This window comes from Monodon monoceros, unplaced genomic scaffold, assembly GCF_005190385.1.
Source record: "Monodon monoceros isolate NGI ecotype Baffin Bay Population unplaced genomic scaffold, NGI_Narwhal_1 Super_Scaffold_14, whole genome shotgun sequence".
Taxonomy (NCBI): domain Eukaryota; kingdom Metazoa; phylum Chordata; class Mammalia; order Artiodactyla; family Monodontidae; genus Monodon; species Monodon monoceros.
In genome coordinates this window covers 3,097,937-3,119,705 of record NW_021703770.1, presented here as the reverse complement: position 1 = coordinate 3,119,705, position 21,769 = coordinate 3,097,937, and the positions used below count along the sequence as shown (strand labels likewise).

Genomic DNA, 21,769 nt, shown 5'->3' with positions numbered 1-21,769 from the left:
CAGGGGACTCTGGAGGGTGAGCTACATCTCAGTCTGTCCCCTCGTGAGACGGGAGATGGGCTTCTGTATCCCTGCACTAATACTCACTGGTTCATGGCAGGGGTTGGGTGGGGAGGGGATGGGGGACGGTGGGCTTCAAACTCCCAGGCACGTTCAGATCTTGGGCAGAGTGCTTCTGGGAGCCTGGGGTGGTCCTCCAAGCAAAGTCCCAGGTGCAGGTACTGAGAGCAAGGGGGCAGGAGAAGCCCACAAATGGGGGAGGGGCACGTGCTGTGTGTGTACAGGTAGTGAAGAGGATATGCTCAGACAGGGAATGAGCAATTCTGCCAGGGGCAAGGGATCGCCCTTGGAGAACCAGCATAAATCCTTTCTGCCAGCCTAGTGGGACTAGCGGGGTGAGAGGGTGAGGAAAGGAGGGATAGGCATGGAAAGCAAAAGCAGAGGCAGAGAGGCGTGAACCGTGGTACAAGAGACTGGAGAAAGCTTCCCAAAGAAGAACCTTGGCGGTCAAGCAGACTTTAAGACTTGATCTCAAGGACAAAGGATAGGCAACAATTCTGACTTGGACCCCCAGGGAGCCGGGTCACCGCACCAGCTGGCAGAGCAGATTCCCAGCTTGCACTGGGAGTCCAAGGTGAGGGGCCCTGGCTTCGGTGTTTCTCAGTTGACTGCTGCGAGGACCAGAGGGGAGAGCATCCTTCAAGCCTGGGCTCACCCAGGCACATCCTTCCTGACAGCCCTGAGCATCACTCTCCTCCGGCCCCAGGTGGGCACTCAGAGCCTGGGAGCTGGAGTGTTTTACCTGCTTAACATTCTCCATGAAAACAAGCATATTTGATATGTAGGGGTACGTTAATGGACCCTGAAAAGAAGTTAGTTTGATTCATTTGAAGAATAAATGTCTCTCCCCACCCCTTAACACGGTGAAACGCAGAAAAGCTTCTGCTTAATGGAAAGGGAAATTACCTCTCAAAACATGACTAAAACTAATCATGGCCATTTTTACGCGTTCACAATTCACTGCTCGTCCTTTCTCCTGCTTCGGTGAGCGGTGACCAGCAGATGCCTGGGCCGAACCGCCTATAGCACAGCCTCAATCGGCTTAGGCAGCACCCCTCCCCCTCCCCCTATTTTCCCTTAAGTGATCATCCCTCTAAGGGAAAATAATATTTTTTTTAACATCTCCAGGTAGGAAGGACTGCACAATCTATTAAATAGCATCGTTTTGGCGGAAGGAAATCGCCAAGGCTACGTATCCGTAACATTCATTCACAGATGCAGACATGCCAATTACCTGTAACCCTGAACTCCGAAGAGAGAACAAAGCTGTGAGACCCACAAAATGTAAGCCTTTGATGCAAACAGAATCACATTTTTTTTTTAATTTCTTACTTCTGGTTTCTCTTCCTGGAATCCCTTAACCCTTATATTTTCATTGACCATCATTCACCTCTGTACCTCTTGGCACCCAGGACTTCGGCTTATAGGAGAAACTTGAAAAGGTTTGGAACAGCCCAGGGATATCCTGGTGTCAGTGAACCATTAGGGGATCACCTACAATTCATACTTTTCTATTTTGGGTGATGACCAAGACCCAGTGGCCTTCAGAGTCGTACTGACCACTGGCCCGAATCACCCACCCTTCCACATCTACAGAGAAGTAGCTCCCTTTATGCCTGGCCCCAAGCGCCGGGAGCAGATGTGATGCACTGTTCCAGTTGGGGTACAGTCACCTGTTCACACACATGTCCCTTCTGTAATGTGGTCATCTTTCTAGAATGCCCAGGGGAGGACTGCTCTTACCTGGTACAAGCTCAGAGCCTGTCCTAGTCTATTTTACAAGATATGTCGCTACCTCAGACAAGAAGGAACTATCCATTTACCACAGAAACCTGTCCCAAGTCACCTTTTTTAAAAGTACAGAAGAAAAGAAAACACCATAGTATACAGGTTATGGCTACATTTCACACGGGGAGTTACTATTTTTTCTTATTCACAGAATCAAATCATAAACACCTACCTCGGAAAACCCAACGCCAAAGTATTTCCCATCTAGAGAAGCAGAATCCAAATCACCTACATGGTTGAAAGACATTTCCATATCATATGGCTACGAGAGAACAGATATATCTAAAAAGAGAGAAAGACTGTATAATTCTGCCCCTTAATTTGTGTAGCAACGTCTTGTGCTTGAACAGCATTGGATTTATGTCTTCCTAGTGCTTTCATTTCATCTGGCTGTGCCTCTGAGACGAAATCAATCTGCTCCACGTGGCACATCGTGGCCTCCAAACCCGGCCGCCAAGGTTTCTCTTCTCATTTTGTCTCCGTCCTTATCACCCGCCACGCCAGATCTCTCATCATCCCAGGAACACCCTTGCTCAGGTCCCAGGGATATCGGGGCCTGGTACCTCTGCCGAGAACATCCTTCCCTTCCTTTGCCTGCACGGCCAACTTCTGCTCACCCTTCCAGCTCTCATTGTCTCAGATGAGCTGTGTCAGCTTCCACCTCTACTGTATTTGTTAGTGTGACACTTCTGTCTCCCCAGGAAGACTGTGGGTGCCTCCAGAGCAGGAAGGAATCTTCTCATCCCCAGGGATGTGTTCCATGGGACCGGCCTGGGGCAGCTGCTACTAAGTAAACAACTACTGAATGCATAATAGCATCACTTACTCTTGCTAGTGGTTATTGTGGGCTTACTGTGTGCCAGGACCATTCTAGTCATTTCCTTGCATAACTCATTCAAACCTTAACATAAACCTATGAGGTAGGGACCTCCTATCAGCCCCACTTTATAGGTGAAGAACCCAAAAAACCAAATTGGCTAAAATAACTTTCCTAAATCCACATGGCTGAGAAGAGTCGGAAGCAGGATTTGAACCCAGAAATTTCTGAGTGTGTGTCCTGCACCACTCCTGAATTCTGCCTCTTTAGACAGAGAAAGCTTTTCCTATTTCTGTTTTAGAGATAAATGCAACCAAAAAACCAAATTAAATGATTTGTCCCAATAAGATCACTCAACTAATAAGTGTCAACGACATCAAGTGTTTTGACTCCTTCTGGTGATTTCTCAATATATCAGTACTCGACTAAACATATATATATATTTTCTTTTTTACTGAGAACTACATGCAGGTAATGGAAATATGTCTGGGTGATTGGATGTAAATGTGACTGCTGAAACATTCTCCCTTTGCTGTACATACAGAAGTTGCTCCATGAAGGGTTGGAGAATATTCCACTCCTGCCTTGAAGCTGGACTGGCCTTGCAATCGGCCTTGACCAATGGAATGTGGAGGACAGACCCTGTGCCATTTCCCAGTCTAGCCCTTAAGAGACCTGGAATCTTCCATTTTCTTTCCCTTGGTGACCTGAGCTACCATAGAAGAAGTTGGACACCCAACTGGAGACAGCTGGACCATTCCCTTAGGCAGTTCAGCCACCTCAACTGAGAGATCAAACGTGTGTGAAGACAAGTCTGATGTTATGATCGTGGGTAATCTGTCCTCCACTGAGATCCCAGCTGAAAGCAGTGTACAAATGACCTGGCTGAGCCCAGCCAACTCAAAACATCAAGAATAAATTGTTGTTTTGAACCACTAAGCTTCGGAGTGCTTTGTAATGAGGCAACGTCTAACTGAAAACACTAAAACTGGAAAATTCACCTTGAGGAAGAAATCGCAAACACTATCTATTCCTCACCCATGGAGCCATCCCTACTGTAATTACTGCTGACCTCCATATGGGCCTTCTGTTCTAAATATCATACTCACGTAAACTCAAGGGCCTACCAAGTGGTCCACAATTATCCCCATGTCAAACTAGACCAAAGAAGAAAATAGCCTTTTTTTCCCCAAACTGCATTTCATTTTTCTTTTTTTTTGTCTCTGTGCAGCTCCAGCAGGAGTCCTCCTTTCCCCAAGCTGCTTGCTGGGCTCTGCCAGCTGTTGGACGCCCAGCAGTCCTCTGATCCTCACAGCTGGGCCTCTCAGCTCCAAGAGACAGCTCAGCCAGAGACAGGGACTGAGCTCTTGAGCTACACAGTCACGAGAAGAAGCAGAGTCCTTTGTCGGGGACCTGGGGATGGCATCCATCAAGTCAGCTAAGCATTAATCCCACCTGACTTCCAGGTCCAGCCTTGTCCCTGAGACCAGAACCCAGCTTCAAACCCCTGATCAGGTGACCACTCACACGTCAGACTGACTGGACACTTACTTTGTGCCAGTTCCTAACCTGGGACATTTACCTTAATAATCTCTGTAAAATATAAAACGCCCTTTTCATTTATAATCTCCAAGATGTACAACCATATAAAATCTATGGGATGCAGCAAAAGCAGTTCTTAGAGGAAAGTTCATAGCAATACAAGCCTTCTTTAAGAAACAAGAAGAATCTCAAATAAACAACCTAACCCTCCACCTAAAAGAATTAGAAAAAGAAGAACAAACAAAACCTAAAGTCAGCAGAAGGAAGGAGATAATAAAGATCAGAGAGGAAATAAATAGAGATTTAAAAAACAGCAGAAAAAGAATCGGTAAAACCAAGAACTGGTTCTTTGAAAGGGTAAACAAAATTGACAAACCTCTGGCCAGGCTCACCAAGAAGAAAAGAGAGAGGACCCAAATAAACAAAATTAGAGCTATAATGTCTAAGACAAAGCCCTACAGAGGATGGATATTTATCCTCATGTTTCAGGTGAGGAAATGAAGCTCAAGTTGTTAACGCCTGGGATCACATGACTAGTTCCTGCAAGATTTGGGTTCAAATCTTCTACTTTCTCATTCACTTCCATGAACCTTCTTCTGGCAGAAGCTGGGTTGGGGAAGGAGCACGACACAGGTGGTAGCACAGTGGGGGAACTGCAGGCGTCCTGAATGCACATAGGAGAGGGAGTGACCACCAGTCTTAGATGCCTGATTTATTTCCTGGAGAGAGGAGGAGAGTGAAGGGTGGAAGAGAAGGACCTCCCTGGAAATGTGGAGCCTTGACTACTACTTAATGCTTAACTCTTTCCAGAGTCAGGGGAGGAGCCAGTGGTCTCCAGTATCTTTCTCTTTCTGTATCACAGGCTTGAGTCAACCTGTTGCCCATAAACCATCAGCCCCCCCGATTGTCCCTTGCATGGTCCAAGTAGCCTACTCTGCCCCGAATCTCCCACTCCTCCTCCCAGGCAGAGATAAACAGGTCACCACATCTACACTCCCACTTTGTGGTTATTCAACTGCATGCAGTTTTACTCACCATAATATCACTGTCAACAATGGGGTGGTCTAATTGCCAGGGCAACTCCAGATGAATTTTTGGAAGTGTAGCTATGACTGGAACTCTTACTCTGCTGGATATGATTTCTATAATATTCTTGGCTACCTTGTACAGTGAAAGTTAAGCAGATTTCACCTAGTTCTGTCTTTTTATCTCCATACTTCCGCTTCCATCCCGAAGTGTTTCTTCTTCTTCTTCAGGTCTGGCTGATCTATACATTCTCCCAAATTTACTAATGAAAATATTTCTGTTAGAATATAATCTTGACGCCTAGCCTTAATTTTTATGTAATAAGCTCTATATTTCGGACTCAACACTATTACACTGAAACTGCTGGGAGCCCTGGATACCTACTAATACTCCAGCTTCTCCAAGGTTAGAACCTGGATTGTTCTTGGCAATCCTTCTTCCCTAGGAGTGTTGCACTGACTCCTTGCTGTGCACAGAAAGTGCTACCACACCTGCCTGCTGACTCAGTCCCCTATACCTAGATGATATCAAATTCTCTTCAACAGGTTTCTTCTTACCTATCTGCTGGATGCCATTTCCCTTCCTCTTCCTCCCTGACTTGACGTTAGCCAACCTCCACAGCCAGGTTTATCCTCAGATGCCAGCTGCTCCTGGGAGAGTGTTTGTTTGTTTGTTTTTTCCTTCATCCAGGTCCCCCTTGCAATAACGTACACACATGGCCAAAGCAACAGTGGGTCTCCATTTCCAAAACCCACTCATTCAGCATTCAACAATGATTTACTGAGTGCCTTTATGTACCTGGCACTCTGCTAAGCCCTGGCTTACAGTGATAAATGAAGGCTTACCAGCGGGGAACAAGTGCCCCACTGCCATCCTCCTGCTTACCTGTCTGCCCAAGGATGGAGGCACTCAGTCTGTGGGGGATCCTTGAGGACACCTTCAAGGTCACTCGGATCTGATAATACCTAAGGAAAGAACAGAGGACAGGCTGCTGAATATCAGATTTCTTACTGTTGGCTGCTGTTAAAAATACCTAGACTTAATCCTAAAGATTGTAGGGAACCAGGAAAGTTTCTGGACGACATGCATGATCATCTAGCATCAAAGAGAGATTTATTTTGTTAGCATAGTGGGAAAGGGATGGGATGGGCCAAGCTGAAGACACCTGAGAGCATATGAAACACGTAAGAGGTTGGTAGTGATGGAAATAGGAAAAAGGAAGATAGGTCATATGGCACGTACATTAGGGGTGTGATTTTTCTTCAGTCAAAAAAGTCCATTTTACAGAAAAATAGGAAGTTTAATGCATGGTGAACAATCCATACACAAATTGAATTGCTATCAGGTTGCAACACAGACAAACATTTCCTTTAGAAACACGGCAGCTGAACTGCTAATCCTGGGGATATTGACAAACATTTTTACCAGTGTATTTCTGTGCCTTTGTTTTTATTATGTCACCCGCATTTCCAGATTCAGTCATTTCAGAATATCGTGCAGGTTCTCACACTGTCAGCAAACTCTCTCATCTGTCTTCTTTTGCCACATGTGCAGAAGCACTTTTTGAAGTTCTGTGCTTTGCAATCAATGATCCTTTTGTTTGCAAGCACTTGGGAACATTTCTGGCCTCATAATTGTTCTCCCCTTCCACTGATTTCAAAGCCATTGTGTAATAGAATGTGAATAAAACCAAGTGAAATAGAAGTAAAATAGACCATGAACACATCAGTCTCTCATGGCTCACTGAACTCACAGCTGGGAGCTATTTTGCTATGGACTCTGTTGCACTGTGAATACACTTGGAGAATGTTTCTGTTGACATGTCTATGTGTATATGGTGATCCAAGGAGATGTAGAGCACAGACCACTGGCACTGCACTTATGTAGCTTGGGTGACATCATTTGAGAGCTGTGTGACTTTGAGTACATCACACAACTTCTCTGAACTTGTTCTTGTATCTGTAGAATGAGGATTTAAAAAAAAAAAAAAAGAAAAGAAAAGAAGAAAAAGGTACTTGTCATGACTTCTGCTTCCAGGAAAAATGGAGTAGACATACTTTTTTCTATCCCCACTAAGTACAGCTAAAAACTCTAGACAGTATATAGAAAACAAACAAAAGAAGATTCTTAAAGGTGAAAAAGAAAGCAAACAGTCTAGGGACCTCGAGGTCCAAGGAAAGACATGATGGTGAGTTTTCTGCATTTTCTCTTTTGCCTCGTATACCACATATACCTCTCCCTGTAGCTCACCTTTTAATCCCCTCTGTAACACATTTTACAGAAGTTTTTAATCTTGACGAAGTTGAATTTATCCATTTTTTTTATGGATCACGCTTTTAGTGTCCAGTTTAAAAAAACTCTCTGCTTAGCTCTGGATCCCAAAGCTTGCCTCCATTTTTTTTTCCCTAAAAGTTTTATATTTTGCATTTAAATCTGTGATTGACTTTGAGTGAACTTTTATATGAGGACTGAGATTTAAGTTGAATTTTTGTTTTGTTTTCTTTTGGCCTGTGGATGTCCAGTTGCTTCAGGACCGTTTATTGGAAAGGCTTTATAGAATTGCTTTTGAAACTTTGTCAAAGATCTCTTGGGGATACCTGTGCCTTTGTGACTGCTATGTCGGGGTAGAGATCCAGGCTCCCCAGAGGGCCTCCACGTAAACCAGGCTAGGTGGAGTTCTCGTCACCACCCACTAGTAGTGAAAATCTAGCTCCCTACTGGAGACCTGCTCTTGCCAGGTGGGGGAAAGGTGTGGCTTGTTACAGCTTGGCAGTGGTGAACATCTAGGCTCCCACTTGGCCTTTGCTGGTGTGGGTGGAGGTGAAGCCACTGTTTTTCCTGTGTTGCTTGGCTACGGTAGAACTACTATTGTCAAAAATTTTCTGTCTTGCTAGGCTGCTTCTTTCCTGGTCCTTTCCCTACAGAAAGCAGGCTTTTTGGTTGGAGCTTATTTTTGATATTTAAAATGGCCTCTGAGTGTAGAGGTAAAGTCCTGTCTAATGTGTTCCGAAAAGCAAGAAGGCTGTGATGTGCCTCACACAGAAAACAGTGTGTTAGACAGCCTTTGTTCTGGTATGAGTTACACTGCTGTCAGTCATGAGTTCAATGTTAACGAACCAGAGCCAGATGAATATATATATATATGCCTTTAAACAGAAACACACCTAAAACAGGCTTATGTATTGATCAATGGATGAAAATGTGACCGGAGGTTCCCAGGAACATAACATATTTGTGCCCTTGTGACTGCTGTGTGGAGGGTAGAGATCCAGGCTCCCCATAGGGTCTCCACATAAGGGAACAATTCACATAAGCTGAACATTTACTACCATCATGAAATTTACAGGGGAAACACAATAACAAATAACCATGGACACCGTCATCTGTGAGAGGGAGGCTGAGGCAGAGTAAAAGGTCCCTGCACTGCCTAAGCTGCTACTTAGCAGTAGCTAGCTACCACTGTGCAGAAATGTTGGCTATGCAATGCTAGATCTTTCCGTTTTTCAAGGGAAGACAGAAATTTGGATTTTCAATAAAACATCTTTAAATTTTTAAACGTTGCTTCATAAATCAATGATAATGACAAGAGCAACAGCAAAGACAATTAGCAGCAGCAGCCATGGCCACGGCGTTAACAATAAAGCACTGTGTTGACAAGATAAAGCACATTTTCAGGCTAAATCTCCATGGGCCAATAATTGGCCAACTCTAATTTATATAAATACAAGATGTCGCTTTTAGTGTTTCCATAATAAAAGACCAGTGCATTTCAATAATTTCATCATCAAAGGAAGAGGCACAAATTCACCACCAGCAGTTGTAATATTCTAATGGCTTTTCCTCTCCGAACATAAAATAGGTCATTCATTGCCAGAGGCTATGTATCACTTTTCTATCAGACTGTGCTGGAGGCAGTTGCAGGTATGCTCAAGATTTATTAAGCATCTCTGAGCTAGGATCTGTTCTAGGAACTTCCATGTATGCCATCTTGTTTGACCCTCCATAAAGCCTTTGGAAAAGAAAACATCATCTCAAGTGTCAACCAAAGAAGACGTTGAGTCATTGGAGGTATTTAACTACTTAGCTAAGGTAGTTAAGCTAGCAAAGGGCAACGAGGTTCTAACTCCAGAAATAGCTAAAGTAGTTAAGCTAGCAAAGGGCATCGAGGTTCTAACTCCAGAAGTAATACTAATTTGTTTTTGCCTGTTACATCTCATAGGAGTCACATTTCGTTGCAGAATTACAACACTTTTATAACCAACTCCAGAGCACTGTCTGAATTCTTCCTCTTTAAAAGCACTGGTGCTACTGAACCTTATTTCAAAGAACTAGTCATCTTGCACTTCAGATGCTTTACAGGCTTATGTTGAAAGAAGTAAGTTTCAATTAGGTTGGTCCATTTGGCTTCTGGCTTGATTACACAGAATGTTTAAACCCCTTTAGCAATTCTCTTTTGTCTGACATGAAGGTCCCGCCAGGTCATAAATTCACAAACCATGTCATATATGATACACATGATACTGTTTGATCCCTTCAGAAAATCTGTGATGCACTTACCATGACTTCCATCTTTAAATTAGAAAACTAACCCTAGAGATGAAGGAATTTGTCCGAGTTCACATATTTGGTAAAGAATGTTAGCGCATCTCCTAGAATAACCTTATTGCTTCAAATAGATATCCTTTAACCACCTGAAAGCCACCTTTTTCCAGCTGTGGTGACTCAAGGAAGACACCATGAAGAAGGGAGCAGTTGGCTCCAATCCTTGGAGAACGAACAAGTGGTAGGAGAATATGGGGGATGAGTACCAGTCAGAAGGAACGGAGAAGTTAAGACCAGGAAGTGGAAAACTTCAGACAATGTGCTGGTGTGCCTGAAGAGTCTAGATTTCCACAGAACCCCTTTTGGGAAGTGATAATAAAATAGTCATCCTCTATTGGCTTCCATCCACTGAACCATGCCCTTTACCTAATGTGGCAGGTAGAATAATGTCCCTTCCAAAGACATCTACATCCCAATCTTCAGAACCTGTGAAACAAGAATTAAGGTTGCAGATGGAATTACAGTTGCTAATCAACAAAAAAAGTATTTTAAGTACAATGAGAGCTGTACTTTTCTACACTGTTGGTAGAAATGAAAAATCACGACAGCCTTTCCGGAAAGCAATTTGGCAAGAATCTTCAAATATGTTTATTTTCCTTGACCCAATAGCTCTATCCTAGGAATCTAACTTTAAAAGTGTGTGTGTGTGATTTTATAATAATGAAAAATCAGAACAACAAAGAAAGATTAAATAAATGGTTGTACACTCATATGATGGCAAAGCCTGGTGCTTCAACCTTCATAAGCTCACCTCAATTTCCCCATCACCGTTTTATCCCCAGAAGCCTAACCACTCATTCTGATCACTCATGTATTTCCCCCGTTTTCTCAAAAACACAGTGAGAACAAGAATGATACTTTTCACTTCTGTGTCCCTTAGAGCTCTTACTAAGAGCACTGTGCTAAGGAGAGAAAAGCATCTCATAAACATTAGTTCTCAGTTGACTACAGAGATATCCATCACCACCAGCTGCTGAAGGAGAAGCCACACCCTATTCATCTTTGTATTTCCAGCAACTAACATGGTGCTGACACACAGCTGACATTCATTTAGTGCCAGAGGAATGTATGAATGAATGAAAATTCCAATAAGAGGAATTCCCTCAAACCACAGGTATATACAATCCAATCCCAACATCTAAAACCGTGTGACTCAGAATCCACAAGCAATTCTTTTAATACTAATAAAACTAGAAATCCTATTCTATAATGGGAATACAGAGATCTATGGCATTTTGTCATAACCACTTTTATATCAGACATATTATGAAGCCACCACTCTGGGACCCAGGGACATTTGACATGACCTAAAATACAAATCACTGTGTTTGCGGAAAGGTCAACACAGAGCCTGGAGTCAAAATGCCTAGGATCCAGAGCCCAGCAGGCAAATGGAGACAATAACTTTCCTTCTCTGAGCCCCTTTCCTCATGGGTGATGACACCTGTAATGACCTCACAGAACTGTCATGAGGTATGTACAGGGCAGTGCATGGAAAGCCCTGGGTATGATTCTCAACCCCCATATTCCATCAAAGATAAAATACTGGTGTAGGATGTGTGTGAAATAGACATCCTCCCCCAAACACCATCCCTATCTATCCTCCAACCTCACAGCTGGGGTGAAACTGGGGGAAAGGTGAGGGTCTGGGTGGGACAAGGTTCAGAGATGCCTGGGGCACATACTGCATGATAATACAAAGTGGCGGACACAAGATGTAGTGCTCTACTATGATATGGCTTTGCCCATATGGCTGGAAAACATCATCTTTCTTTGAGTCTTCAGGGGCAATATAGCACAGTGGTTAAGAATGTGAGTTCTTAAACTCTGCCTGTTAATGGCTGTGTAACCCAACCTGAAAGTGGAAGACCCACTGATTTGGGGGTGAAACTCTCTGGCCTAGTAGGGAAACAAAGGAAGTCTTGCCAGTAAGAGAGGCTTGATGTTCCAAAAAATTAACAACAGTAAAAAAAAAAGACCCAGGAAATGACCAATATATTTTCACTACACACTCATAGACTGATTCATCTGTTCTCACGGTATCCACCCACCACGACAGGACTACAATCCATTTGTTGGAATTTACTGGCTTCGGTAGCAAATAATGAGATACTTTTTCAAGAAAAGTCCCCTTTAACATTTTAGCAAAATTTGTCTGGATACTTCAACAGCATCAAAACAACGATTATAATAATTGAGTCAGACTCCACTGACGTTTACTCTGAGCACCCTCCTCATTCCTGTATCCCCAGCTTCCTGCTGATCCAGAAGGGTCTGTGTGGTAATCATACTGTGAACTGTCTGCCAAGCATCCATAATTCCCTCCTTCCTTACAATAAATAATAAATAACAGACTTTGTCAGGGAAAGCAGTGTGCACTCAAGAATACTCTCCCAGGGGCTTCCCTGGTGGCGCAGCGGTTGAGAGTCCACCTGCTGATGCAGGGGACGTGGGTTTGTGTCCCGGTCCGGGAAGATCCCACATGCCGCGGAGCGGCTGGGCCCGTGAGCCATGGCCGCTGAGCCTGCGCGTCCGGAGCCTGTGCTCCGCAACGGGAGAGGCCCACGTACCACAAAAAAAAAAAAAAAAAAAAAAAAAACTCTCCCTCTGGAGTCCCTTGCAGCCAGGAGACATCTTAAGATCCTCTCCTGGTTATGGCGAGAAAAGCATACATTGTCAGATGGAGCAAAGCAGAAAGCTTTGGAAGAAGCAGCCTCAGGTGTATGACCTTTGGGTTGTGTGTCCCTTCTCTGACTTGGCACAGACAGAAAACAGGAGTGGATGTTAAAGCAGCCACCTTTCAGCTGTGGGGACGAAAGCCGTGTGGAAAGGATGGTTGATCAGAAACATAGAAGTCTGCATCCCTGGCGTCATCAGTGGCACAGTGATGCTGTCTGCGTCTGGATTTCTTGTGACACCCTGTGGTATTTAAGTCAGGGTTGGTCACATGTCTGAAGCCAAACACAATCTTTCCTGATGGAATCTGATTCCAGACCGTCCTGGGGCCATATTTTCTATGGGGAAAAAACTCAGAAGACGTGACAGAGGCAATCTGACTTCTCTCCCTGACTTTCTCTTGGCAGTGGAGAGCTTAGCTTTACCACGCATTAAGCCATTAAAATCTAAGATTCCAGGTTGGACTTTTTAGTAGAAACAAAGCAGACAGTTTTGGTCCACCAGAGTTTAAAGCTACTTCCTGGAGGAAGAGGGATCTCTTTGTGTAGGTGAACCTAACTCACTGTCATTCTCCAACAGGGTGTGTGGACAACACACCACACACACACACACACACACACACACACACACACACAACACTAATGGCAAAACTGAGTTGTGGTTACTTAATAAACATGTGTTCAATCAAACTTTTTTTTTTTAATATAATAGTGTTTATTTTTACTTGTTGACAGTTTGCTTTATTTATTTATTTATGGCTGTGCTGGGTCTTCGTTTCCGTGCGAGGGCTTTCTCTAGTCCTGGCAAGCGGGGGCCACTCTTCATCACGGTGCACGGGCCTCTCACTATCGTGGCCTCTCTTGTTGCGGAGCACAGACTCCAGACGCGCAGGCTCAGTAATTGTGGCTCACGGGCCCAGTTGCTCCGCGGCATGTGGGATCTTCCCAGACCAGGGCTCGAACCCGTGTCCCCTGCATTGGCAGGCAGATTCTCAACCACTGCGCCACCAGGGAAGCCCTCAAACTGTTTTTAAATCAAATGTCTACAGAAACCCATTTACAGAGTTATTGCATGTTTAAGTGGCACATCCCCTACCAGGCAGTGGTGTGTCAATACTGCAAAACTTCAGGTTCTTTACCTTCAAGTTGGTAGCCTGAAATTGGCCATGATGGGTATATATGCATCAGGGAAATTGGCCAGTGTTTCGACTCTTTTTTTCCTTTGGAGCCAGTTTTAAACATTCATCAGCGCACCACTGCTGCCCCCTCCTCTTGGTACCATCACCACTCCATTCTTTTAAAGAAAGGGAATCTGAAACCTGAACAGAGTAAAGAAGCGGGCACTTTGGAAAAATTCCAAGAAAGTCACCGTTGGGTGGGACTCAAACTGCCGAGGCTTCTGGAAAAATCTATCTTACTGCTCAGAGACACCTCAGTGAATAAAGCTATACCAGTTAGGTTCCTGGGATAATTCTCCTACGAGCTGGAAGAAGAATGACCTTCACAAGATGGGTGCCCTTTGAATACAGACTTGCAAGTCAGAACGAAATATCTATAATTCCTCCCCTATTTTCACCTCTTCTTATTCACATTAAAAACCAAAACCAAACTACAGCCGCGATAACGATGTTTTTGTGTGACTGAAGACAATTTAAACTCTCTGAACTTCAGTTTTCTCATTTGCAAAGGGGCTTTCAGGTCCCTTCCAGAGTTGATATCGAAAGAAATAAAAGCCAAGGTGCAGAGCAACAGGGGACTGCAGTAAATCACGGGTATTATTTTTGCTATTGTTATTTTTACGTATCAACCCAAATAGGCTCACAAACAAATGCTCCTGTTCATAAAAGCAGGCCACTTAAGGAACTCGAAGCCGCAACACAAGTAGCCTAGTTGGAAATGCTATCTATCAAAAACGAGGCTGCAGAGCTGCTGGAACACTGAAACAAACGTGCTTCCCCATCCTGGCATCTCCCGCTGCTGTTTTCATTCACACTGGCTGCTGGACCTGTTGTTCCTACCTAACGAGTCAACCCACGTGGGGGTTCTAATGTGCATGAGTGGCCATGTGTCAGTGTTGCCAGCGCCAGTCTCTATGTCACCCAGAAAAGCACCATCTGCAGGTAAAATGAAGGTACCCTCTCGAGAGCCAATGTGGGACGGGATGTCATCAAAGATGCCTGGCGCCGGTGCGTACTCGACGGGTCCTGGCACCGGTGCGTACTCGACGGGTGCAGGTTCTCTCTTTGACTGTAGGCAGCATTTTATTTTCTTCGCATTTGTGTCGCGTGGATTAAGTGACGTTGGGTGGAAGCAGGCTTTCAAGCTTCTCACACAGCTTTAAATGACATGGGTGATTTAGAACCGCAGACCAGAAAATGTGCTGTGCAATATCACACTGGGCCGAGGGTATCTGCAGAGAGACTTTTTCTAATGCGTTAAGACCTGATCCAGCAACGAGGTCCAGGATGTCAGAGGCTGGGGGCAGGGTTGGGGAGCAAACGCAACTCACAGGTCTTTTGTGTACAGGGACCAGAGGCACGGAATGAAAACACGTGGTGGAACCTCAGAGCTCTGGCTTGTACCTCACACAGACCAGGTGTTAAGTACCGACTCACCTCTTACGAGGTGCGTGACCTTGAGCAATTCATTTGACCTCTCTGGGCTTTGGTTTCCTCATCTTAAAAATCAATGGTCATGAGGAACAAAGGGGACCCTACAGGGAGAGCGCCTGGCACAGTGCATGAGACGTGGGAAGCACCAATTCCTTTTCAAACTCTAATTGTAATTATTAAAATAGTGGCTTATCTAGATGTTGCCATTGGGAAGTAGACTCAGCAAATCGGAAGGTGATCCCCAAGCCCACCAAGCTAGTTTGCAGAGTCCACACTAGAACACAAGACTACTCACTTTGGTTCATTTTCCAACCCATCGTACCGATATATTTGGACATAATTTAATTCTAGGATATATGTTGGTATTAAGTGATAATATCTTGTATACATAGATGAGCAAATTATCTTATCGTTACTTTGGATACTCCATAAATATTAACAGTAACAACCACAATATCAGAGCGAGAACAAAGGAAGCCACCCGTTCTTACAAGCCAAGCTGAGTCAGGCACCGCACCAGGCGTTTTCCATACAATGTCACGTTCTACCTGGACAGTACTCATAAATGATCATTATCTCCTCCACTATTCCTTTAAGGAAACTGAAGCTCAAAAAGATGAAACTATATGCTCATACACTTACAGCTTATAACTAGTATTAGGATGCAAGCTCATGGCTATATAACTCCAAAGATAAAATATATACATATATTCTTCCAGTTAAGGTCAACTCATATATATATACTGGTCACCAGCAAATGTAAGTGGGGTCCAATGATGACTCATAATAGCATGAAGAGCCCAAACATGAAAAGCCATGCCAGTGATGATAATGGAAAAAGCCGTTGCAAGTTTTCTGTACACTTTATTCATATTCTTCCTACTCACTTATGGTCAATTGACCAAAGCCAGGTACAAGGCATCAAGATAGGGGCTGAGGACCCAGAGATGGATGATAAAACAGCCCCTGTCCTCGAGGAGCTTACAGTCTAGCAGAGATGAAAGCCGATGTCGCAAACAAGAATTCTCATCATAAGGAGGCTCTCAGAGTTTTCGAGAGGATGAGGTAAAGGGCAAGGTTAGCTCAGGTTGGGAGATGTTTCTTTCAGTAGGATGCAGGGGTCCATCCAAGGCAGAAGTGAATTAAAACTGGTCCTTAAAAGGAGCACAGCATACAGGAGAGACCTCACATGTCAAGAAACAGAGGTGTGAGCTAAGAGTCAAGGCCAGTGAAGACAGCACAGTGGCTAGAGCAGAAGGCAGTATCTTGAATGTCACCCATTTTCAGCAGGTCCTCCTTATAATGCTGGTCTCCGGGTAACAAGGCTGGGCCCATGTTCCGTAGAATCACAGTGCGCTTCTTTGGTATTAGAGCGCAGCCTCTGACCCAGAGCATGATTGAGATCCTAGCAGACAGGGGTGCTCTATAATGGAATTGTGTTCACATTGCATATGGCCGCACATGAGTTCACCTGACCTCTTTAGGCTTTAACCCATTTCACAAGTTAGTATTGATGAAGCTTAGCGCCATCTCGGCTCACCCTTGAAGAATGGGTAGGTCTTGGCCATGCCGGGAAGATACAATGAAATGTTAAGGTGGAAGAGCGGCTTGGAGACCTGCAGAGGGGTGCTTCCTGGAGAGCGCGTATGGGAATAGTGGGGAGCTAAGTCTGGCTAGAATGCAGGACAGGGAATGAGGAACTACAAACAGATATTTCCAAAATAATTTACTCTAATATCTGCTACTATATAAACAGATAGCCCAAGATAGCCCTCCTCCACCACCCAGAGCATGTAAGTGGCATGGTTAAAGGTACCGACTGTGAAATCAAACAGAGCTTGGTTTAAGTCCCACATTCATCACCTCCCAGCGGTGTGACCTTAGGAAAGTTATTTAACATTCCTGAGCTACCATTTCCTCTCTTGTAATGTGTAGATAAACAATTAGACCCAACTCATAGTGTTGCCTGAGGGTGACATAAAAAAAGTTTAGCACAGCACAAAATAAGTCTTTAATAATTACCAGCTGAATTAATGTAATTATTACCATTATTATTTTAATAAAGATAGTTTTGTGGAAGGCATTGTGCTACACTGGGAATGAACAATCTTTGGAGTCCAACCTGGGTGTGAATCCTGGCGCTGCCACCTGCCAGGGGTGTGACATTAGGAAAATTATTTCACCTCTCTGAGCCTCAGTTTCTTCATTGGTCAAAGATGCGTAGCGACACCCCTCTGGTAGGTCTGTTGTAAGAATAAATGTGATAATGTATGAAAGGTGCCTGCACACCGTGTGTACTCAGAAAATACAAGATGCTTCAAACATTGTTTTGTACGATGTCACCTGCTACCCTGCTTCCGTTCTGGAAAAACACAAGTAATCTGGTGTGAGTCATATATCATGCATGGGCTATGACGAAGGGTAAGTGGGTACTAAACTTGCATTAAAAACAGCTTGATAGATGATGGATGTATAGACAGAGACAGACACATAAACACACTTGCCAACTGTTCTCGGAGAAAGAATCCCCGACCAGTTTCCAGCCCTTTCCATCAGAATGTGTCTCTTTTGAAAAGACACCGTTGGGCTTCCCTGGTGGCACAGTGGTTAAGAATCCACCTGACAATGCAGGGGACACGGGTTCGAGCCCTGGTCCCGGAAGATCCCACATGCCGCGGATCAACTAAGCCCATGCACCACAACTACTGAGCCTGCACTCTAGAGCCCGCAAGCCACAACTACTGAACCCGCGTGCCACAACTACTGAAACCCATGCGCCTAGAGCCCGTGCTCCGAAACAAGAGAAGCCACCGCAATGAGAAGCCCACGCGCCGCAACGAAGAGTAGCCCCCGCTCGCTGCAGCTAGAGAAAGCCCGCGCACAGCAACGAAGACCCAACGCAACTAAAAATAAAAAATAAAATTTTTTTAAAAAAAGAAAAGACATCGTCACCACCTTGGTTAATTGTCTTCCCTCAGCTGCTATGCCTCTTAATTGCCTTTTGATATAAAAGCTAACAGGAGCTTGAAGGCATTCTGGAGATTTCAAGGGATTTCCTTGCCTGCGTAGAGATGTCCATTTCCTCATCCATCAAATCCTTATTTCTACAAAACTGTTCAGACGGAACCACAATAAAGAAGTCCCTTAGCTCCATTTGACTAAGAGATGTGCTCTGTAATTACAATGGGGGAGGCGTTTGAAACCAAAAGATCATTCTGTGAGGCCAACTGTCACTGGAGAACTCCCCGCCAGCTGGCAGTGGGGAGTGGGGTAGAAAGCAAGGAACTCAGGGTCGGAAAGACTTGGAAAAGCAAGAGGTTTGCCTCTCGGGTTGGCTGTGAGGCTCAGAAGAGGCAGTGGGTGTGAAGAAGACAGTACCATGCCCAGCCAAGGCTCTGCACTCTGGCCATAGTTGTGACTGTTAATACAAACATGATTAGCATGTCTGGACAAGCCCTGGCTCAGTGTAAGGAAGAAGACCTGGGTCGGGAAGGTTAACAGACAGATGACACCATCTAAATGTTAAGTGAATTGAACAAACAGACAAAAGGGAAAAGAATGTCAGATGTTTAAGAGCAGAATTCAGAGGCGGCTTCATAAAGCTGTGACGAACTGAACCCAGGAAGGCTAGCTTGAACCGGAGATGCCCCTCACCCTGGTGGGTAAACAGACTGCTTTGATGGGCTGTGTTTGCTCAATCTCTCCCTAAGCAAACTCTCCAACCTCTTTCTCTCTCTCTCTCTCTCTGTCTCTCTCTCTCTCTCTCTCTGTCTCTCTGTCTCTCCCTCCCTCCCACCAATCACCCTCAACCCCGCCGCTTCTCTGACTATAAAGCCGAGGCATCTGCTCTTATTTCTGCAGCCAGCACCAGCTGCTCAATTTCACTATCAGTTTGCCGTTTCTTACGTCTTTCCCTTCATCTATAACCAAGGTTCCTTGAGTTCAAAGCTCCGGCTGCCGGTGTATGCAGTTCAGGGCAATGTCAACCGTCTGGGGCAGCAATCCACCACTTCCGGTGTCCCCCTTGCCCTTGAAGACCAGGCAAGGCAAACACCCAACCAGCATCTGCAAGGGCAGGGCCTACAGGGAAGAAGCAGGGACGCTCCAGGCATCTCTGAATCTGCAGATGACACAGGAGAGAACCTACTGCACGGTCGCGGTCGCATTCCTCAACACTGTCCTGCTGGAAGGTGCTGCCCTGTCCAAAGGCAATGAGCACAACTTCTAGCTACCGAGCACTGACCCTGCCGTGTGCCACTGCTCAGTCCAAGGGGACACCTTCCCTCTAGGCGTCAGTGAACCACCTAGCTACGGTCAGCTTCATTTTATTAATAAAGGAAACAGGTTCACAGAGGCTAAGTGGCGTTCCCAAGGCTCCGCCGCTCATAATGAGCTGAGCGGGGATTGAGAACCGCTCCGCCCATCCTCAAAGCCCATGTTCTCTCCCCACCCCACTTTTTCTTAGCAAGACTTGTATCCTGGAAGCTCCCAAGTTTCAGGCAATCAATCATCTCCAGAGTGAGCTGTCAGCCCTTCTCAATAAATCTGTCATTTTTTTCTCCTGTGTCCTTGGCATGTCACGCACAGTGGGTGCTAAGAAATGTTTGCTGACTTCACACAGAGTCACTAAAACATAAAGAGCTGAGAAATGAATGACATAAATCATAAACACACTGTGTATATATATATATTGCATGCCTCGTTGGTATGCATTTTGCCATTTGACTCAGGCGTACAGGGTACTAATTAAGGATCTTTGCGTGATTTTCATCTACAATGTGCAAACCCCAAATAGTTTACTTTATGATTTAAGTTCTCAAGAAATAAAATGGTCCTACTATCTTCAGGATGACAGAAAACAGTTTCACTTCCTTTTAAAAGCAGGTCTAAAAGTAGTCATTATCTGAGATTACAGATGAGGAAAGAGGTTCAGACAGGTTGACTGACTTCCCCAAGGCCACACAGCAAAGAAGCAGCAGAGCTGGGATTCAAAATCAAGGTTTGTCAGGGACTTCCCTGGTGGCGCAGTGGTTAAGAATCCGCCTGCCAGCAGGCGACACGGGTTGAAGCCCTGGTCCGGGAAGATCCCACATGCCACGGAGCAGCTAAGCCTGTGTGCCACAACTACTGAGCCTGTGCTCTAGAGCCCGTGTGCCACAACTACTGAGCCCGCGTGCCACAACTACTGAAGCCCACGCGCCTAGAGCCCGTGCAAGAGAAGCCACTGCAATGAGAAGCCCGTGCACAGCACCAAAGAGTAGCCCCCGCTCGCCGCAACTGGAGAAAGCCCGAGCGCGGCAACAAAGACCCAACACAGCCAAAAATAAATAAATAAATTTTAAAAGAAAGAAAGAAAGAAAATCAAGGTTTGTCAGATTCTTTGAGCCACATAACCCCACACTACAGAAAGGTCTTCCAATGTTGAGCACAGCACAGTCAATCCTTAATCACCTCACACTGATGACAAATGAGTGAAAACTTGAAAAAAAGACTTTACACTTGAGTGACCTGCTGTGTTCCCAAAGCCCTGGATTTTGTTCGCTTGGTTCCACTTCTTTTATAGCAGGTTGAGTTGAAGTTGGGGTAAAGAAAAACAACAGAATTGCAGCAAGCCCCATGAGAACTCTGAGATGGATACCAGCACGCAGAGGCCCCCTGGTAGGCTGGGATGGGATATTCCTTGGTGAAAGGATAGTCCCATGTCATGTGGTCAAAAGGTCCTAGAACCCTTGCTGCCAGCGAGTCACATGTGACCTCAGGCAAGTCACCTAATGTCTCCATGTTTTTCTGTCCAGGTGTTCAGTGAGGAGACTGACCTGAAGTCTGAAAGCCAAAACTAAATTCCTGCTCCAATCTGCTGGAGAATCCTTTTGCAGTGCTCTACACAACCCTGCAATTTCCAGCTGGGGCTGTGAGCCATGTTTCTGCTTACTGGCAAGAAAAAGAGCAAAGGACAGGTGCAACTAACGACTGTCATCTTGGTCTTCTGATTGATGAGATCCTCAGCGGGAGGGATCTAAGCTTGGATTTGCACTTGGGTTGCCTGGCTCTAGGTCCAAGGCTGGGGTGCCACATCCCGGCAGCCCAGATGACCCCCTACTTTAGTCCAAGAGTGACCCCTTTGGTCTGCGAGGATAAGGGACATTCGTATTTCTGCAGAGCCTCAGTGGGAAGATCCATGAGGACACCTGCTTCTCTGTGAGCCAAACTTGATGGCCCAGAATTCTCTCTGCTTCCAGCATTAGAATGATGCTGACACTCTCAGGGCTGCAAGAAAAATATGTTAACATCTGCTACAATCTGTTTCTTTAACCTGCCTCTCAAGGAGTCAGGGATATTTGAACTCAGTTTTAAAGGAAAGAAGGAGTTCAGAAAGAAACCAGCAGATGACAAAAAGAAGGGTGATCTACCTCTCGTCCCAGGTAAAGAGACCAGCAAAGGTATGGAGGGTAAATGAGCCTGGCCAGTTCAGATTATGTTGTCACATGTGCTGCAGGAGTGGTGAGGGGGTGTGCTGCAGTAGCAAGGGTTGATGGAGAGGTGTCAGAGAGCACTTACAGGCGCTGGGCGCTGGGATGGATGCTGTCACATAAATTACACCATTCAACCCTGGCAGTCATACTGCTGAGGTACCCAGTTTACAGGAG

At 45.1% G+C, this 21,769-nt stretch overlaps 1 protein-coding gene across 1 annotated transcript in view; it reads right to left on the bottom strand.

Moving 5' to 3' along the window:
* The window catches only part of FAM135B (family with sequence similarity 135 member B), a 162,699-nt gene that overhangs the window by 119,491 nt on the left and 21,439 nt on the right, over window positions 1–21,769 (bottom strand). The window contains exon 2 of the mRNA XM_029222947.1: window positions 6,119–6,198. Coding sequence (XP_029078780.1) covers window positions 6,119–6,198 — 80 coding nt within the window. The remainder of the gene's footprint in view (window positions 1–6,118; window positions 6,199–21,769) is intronic.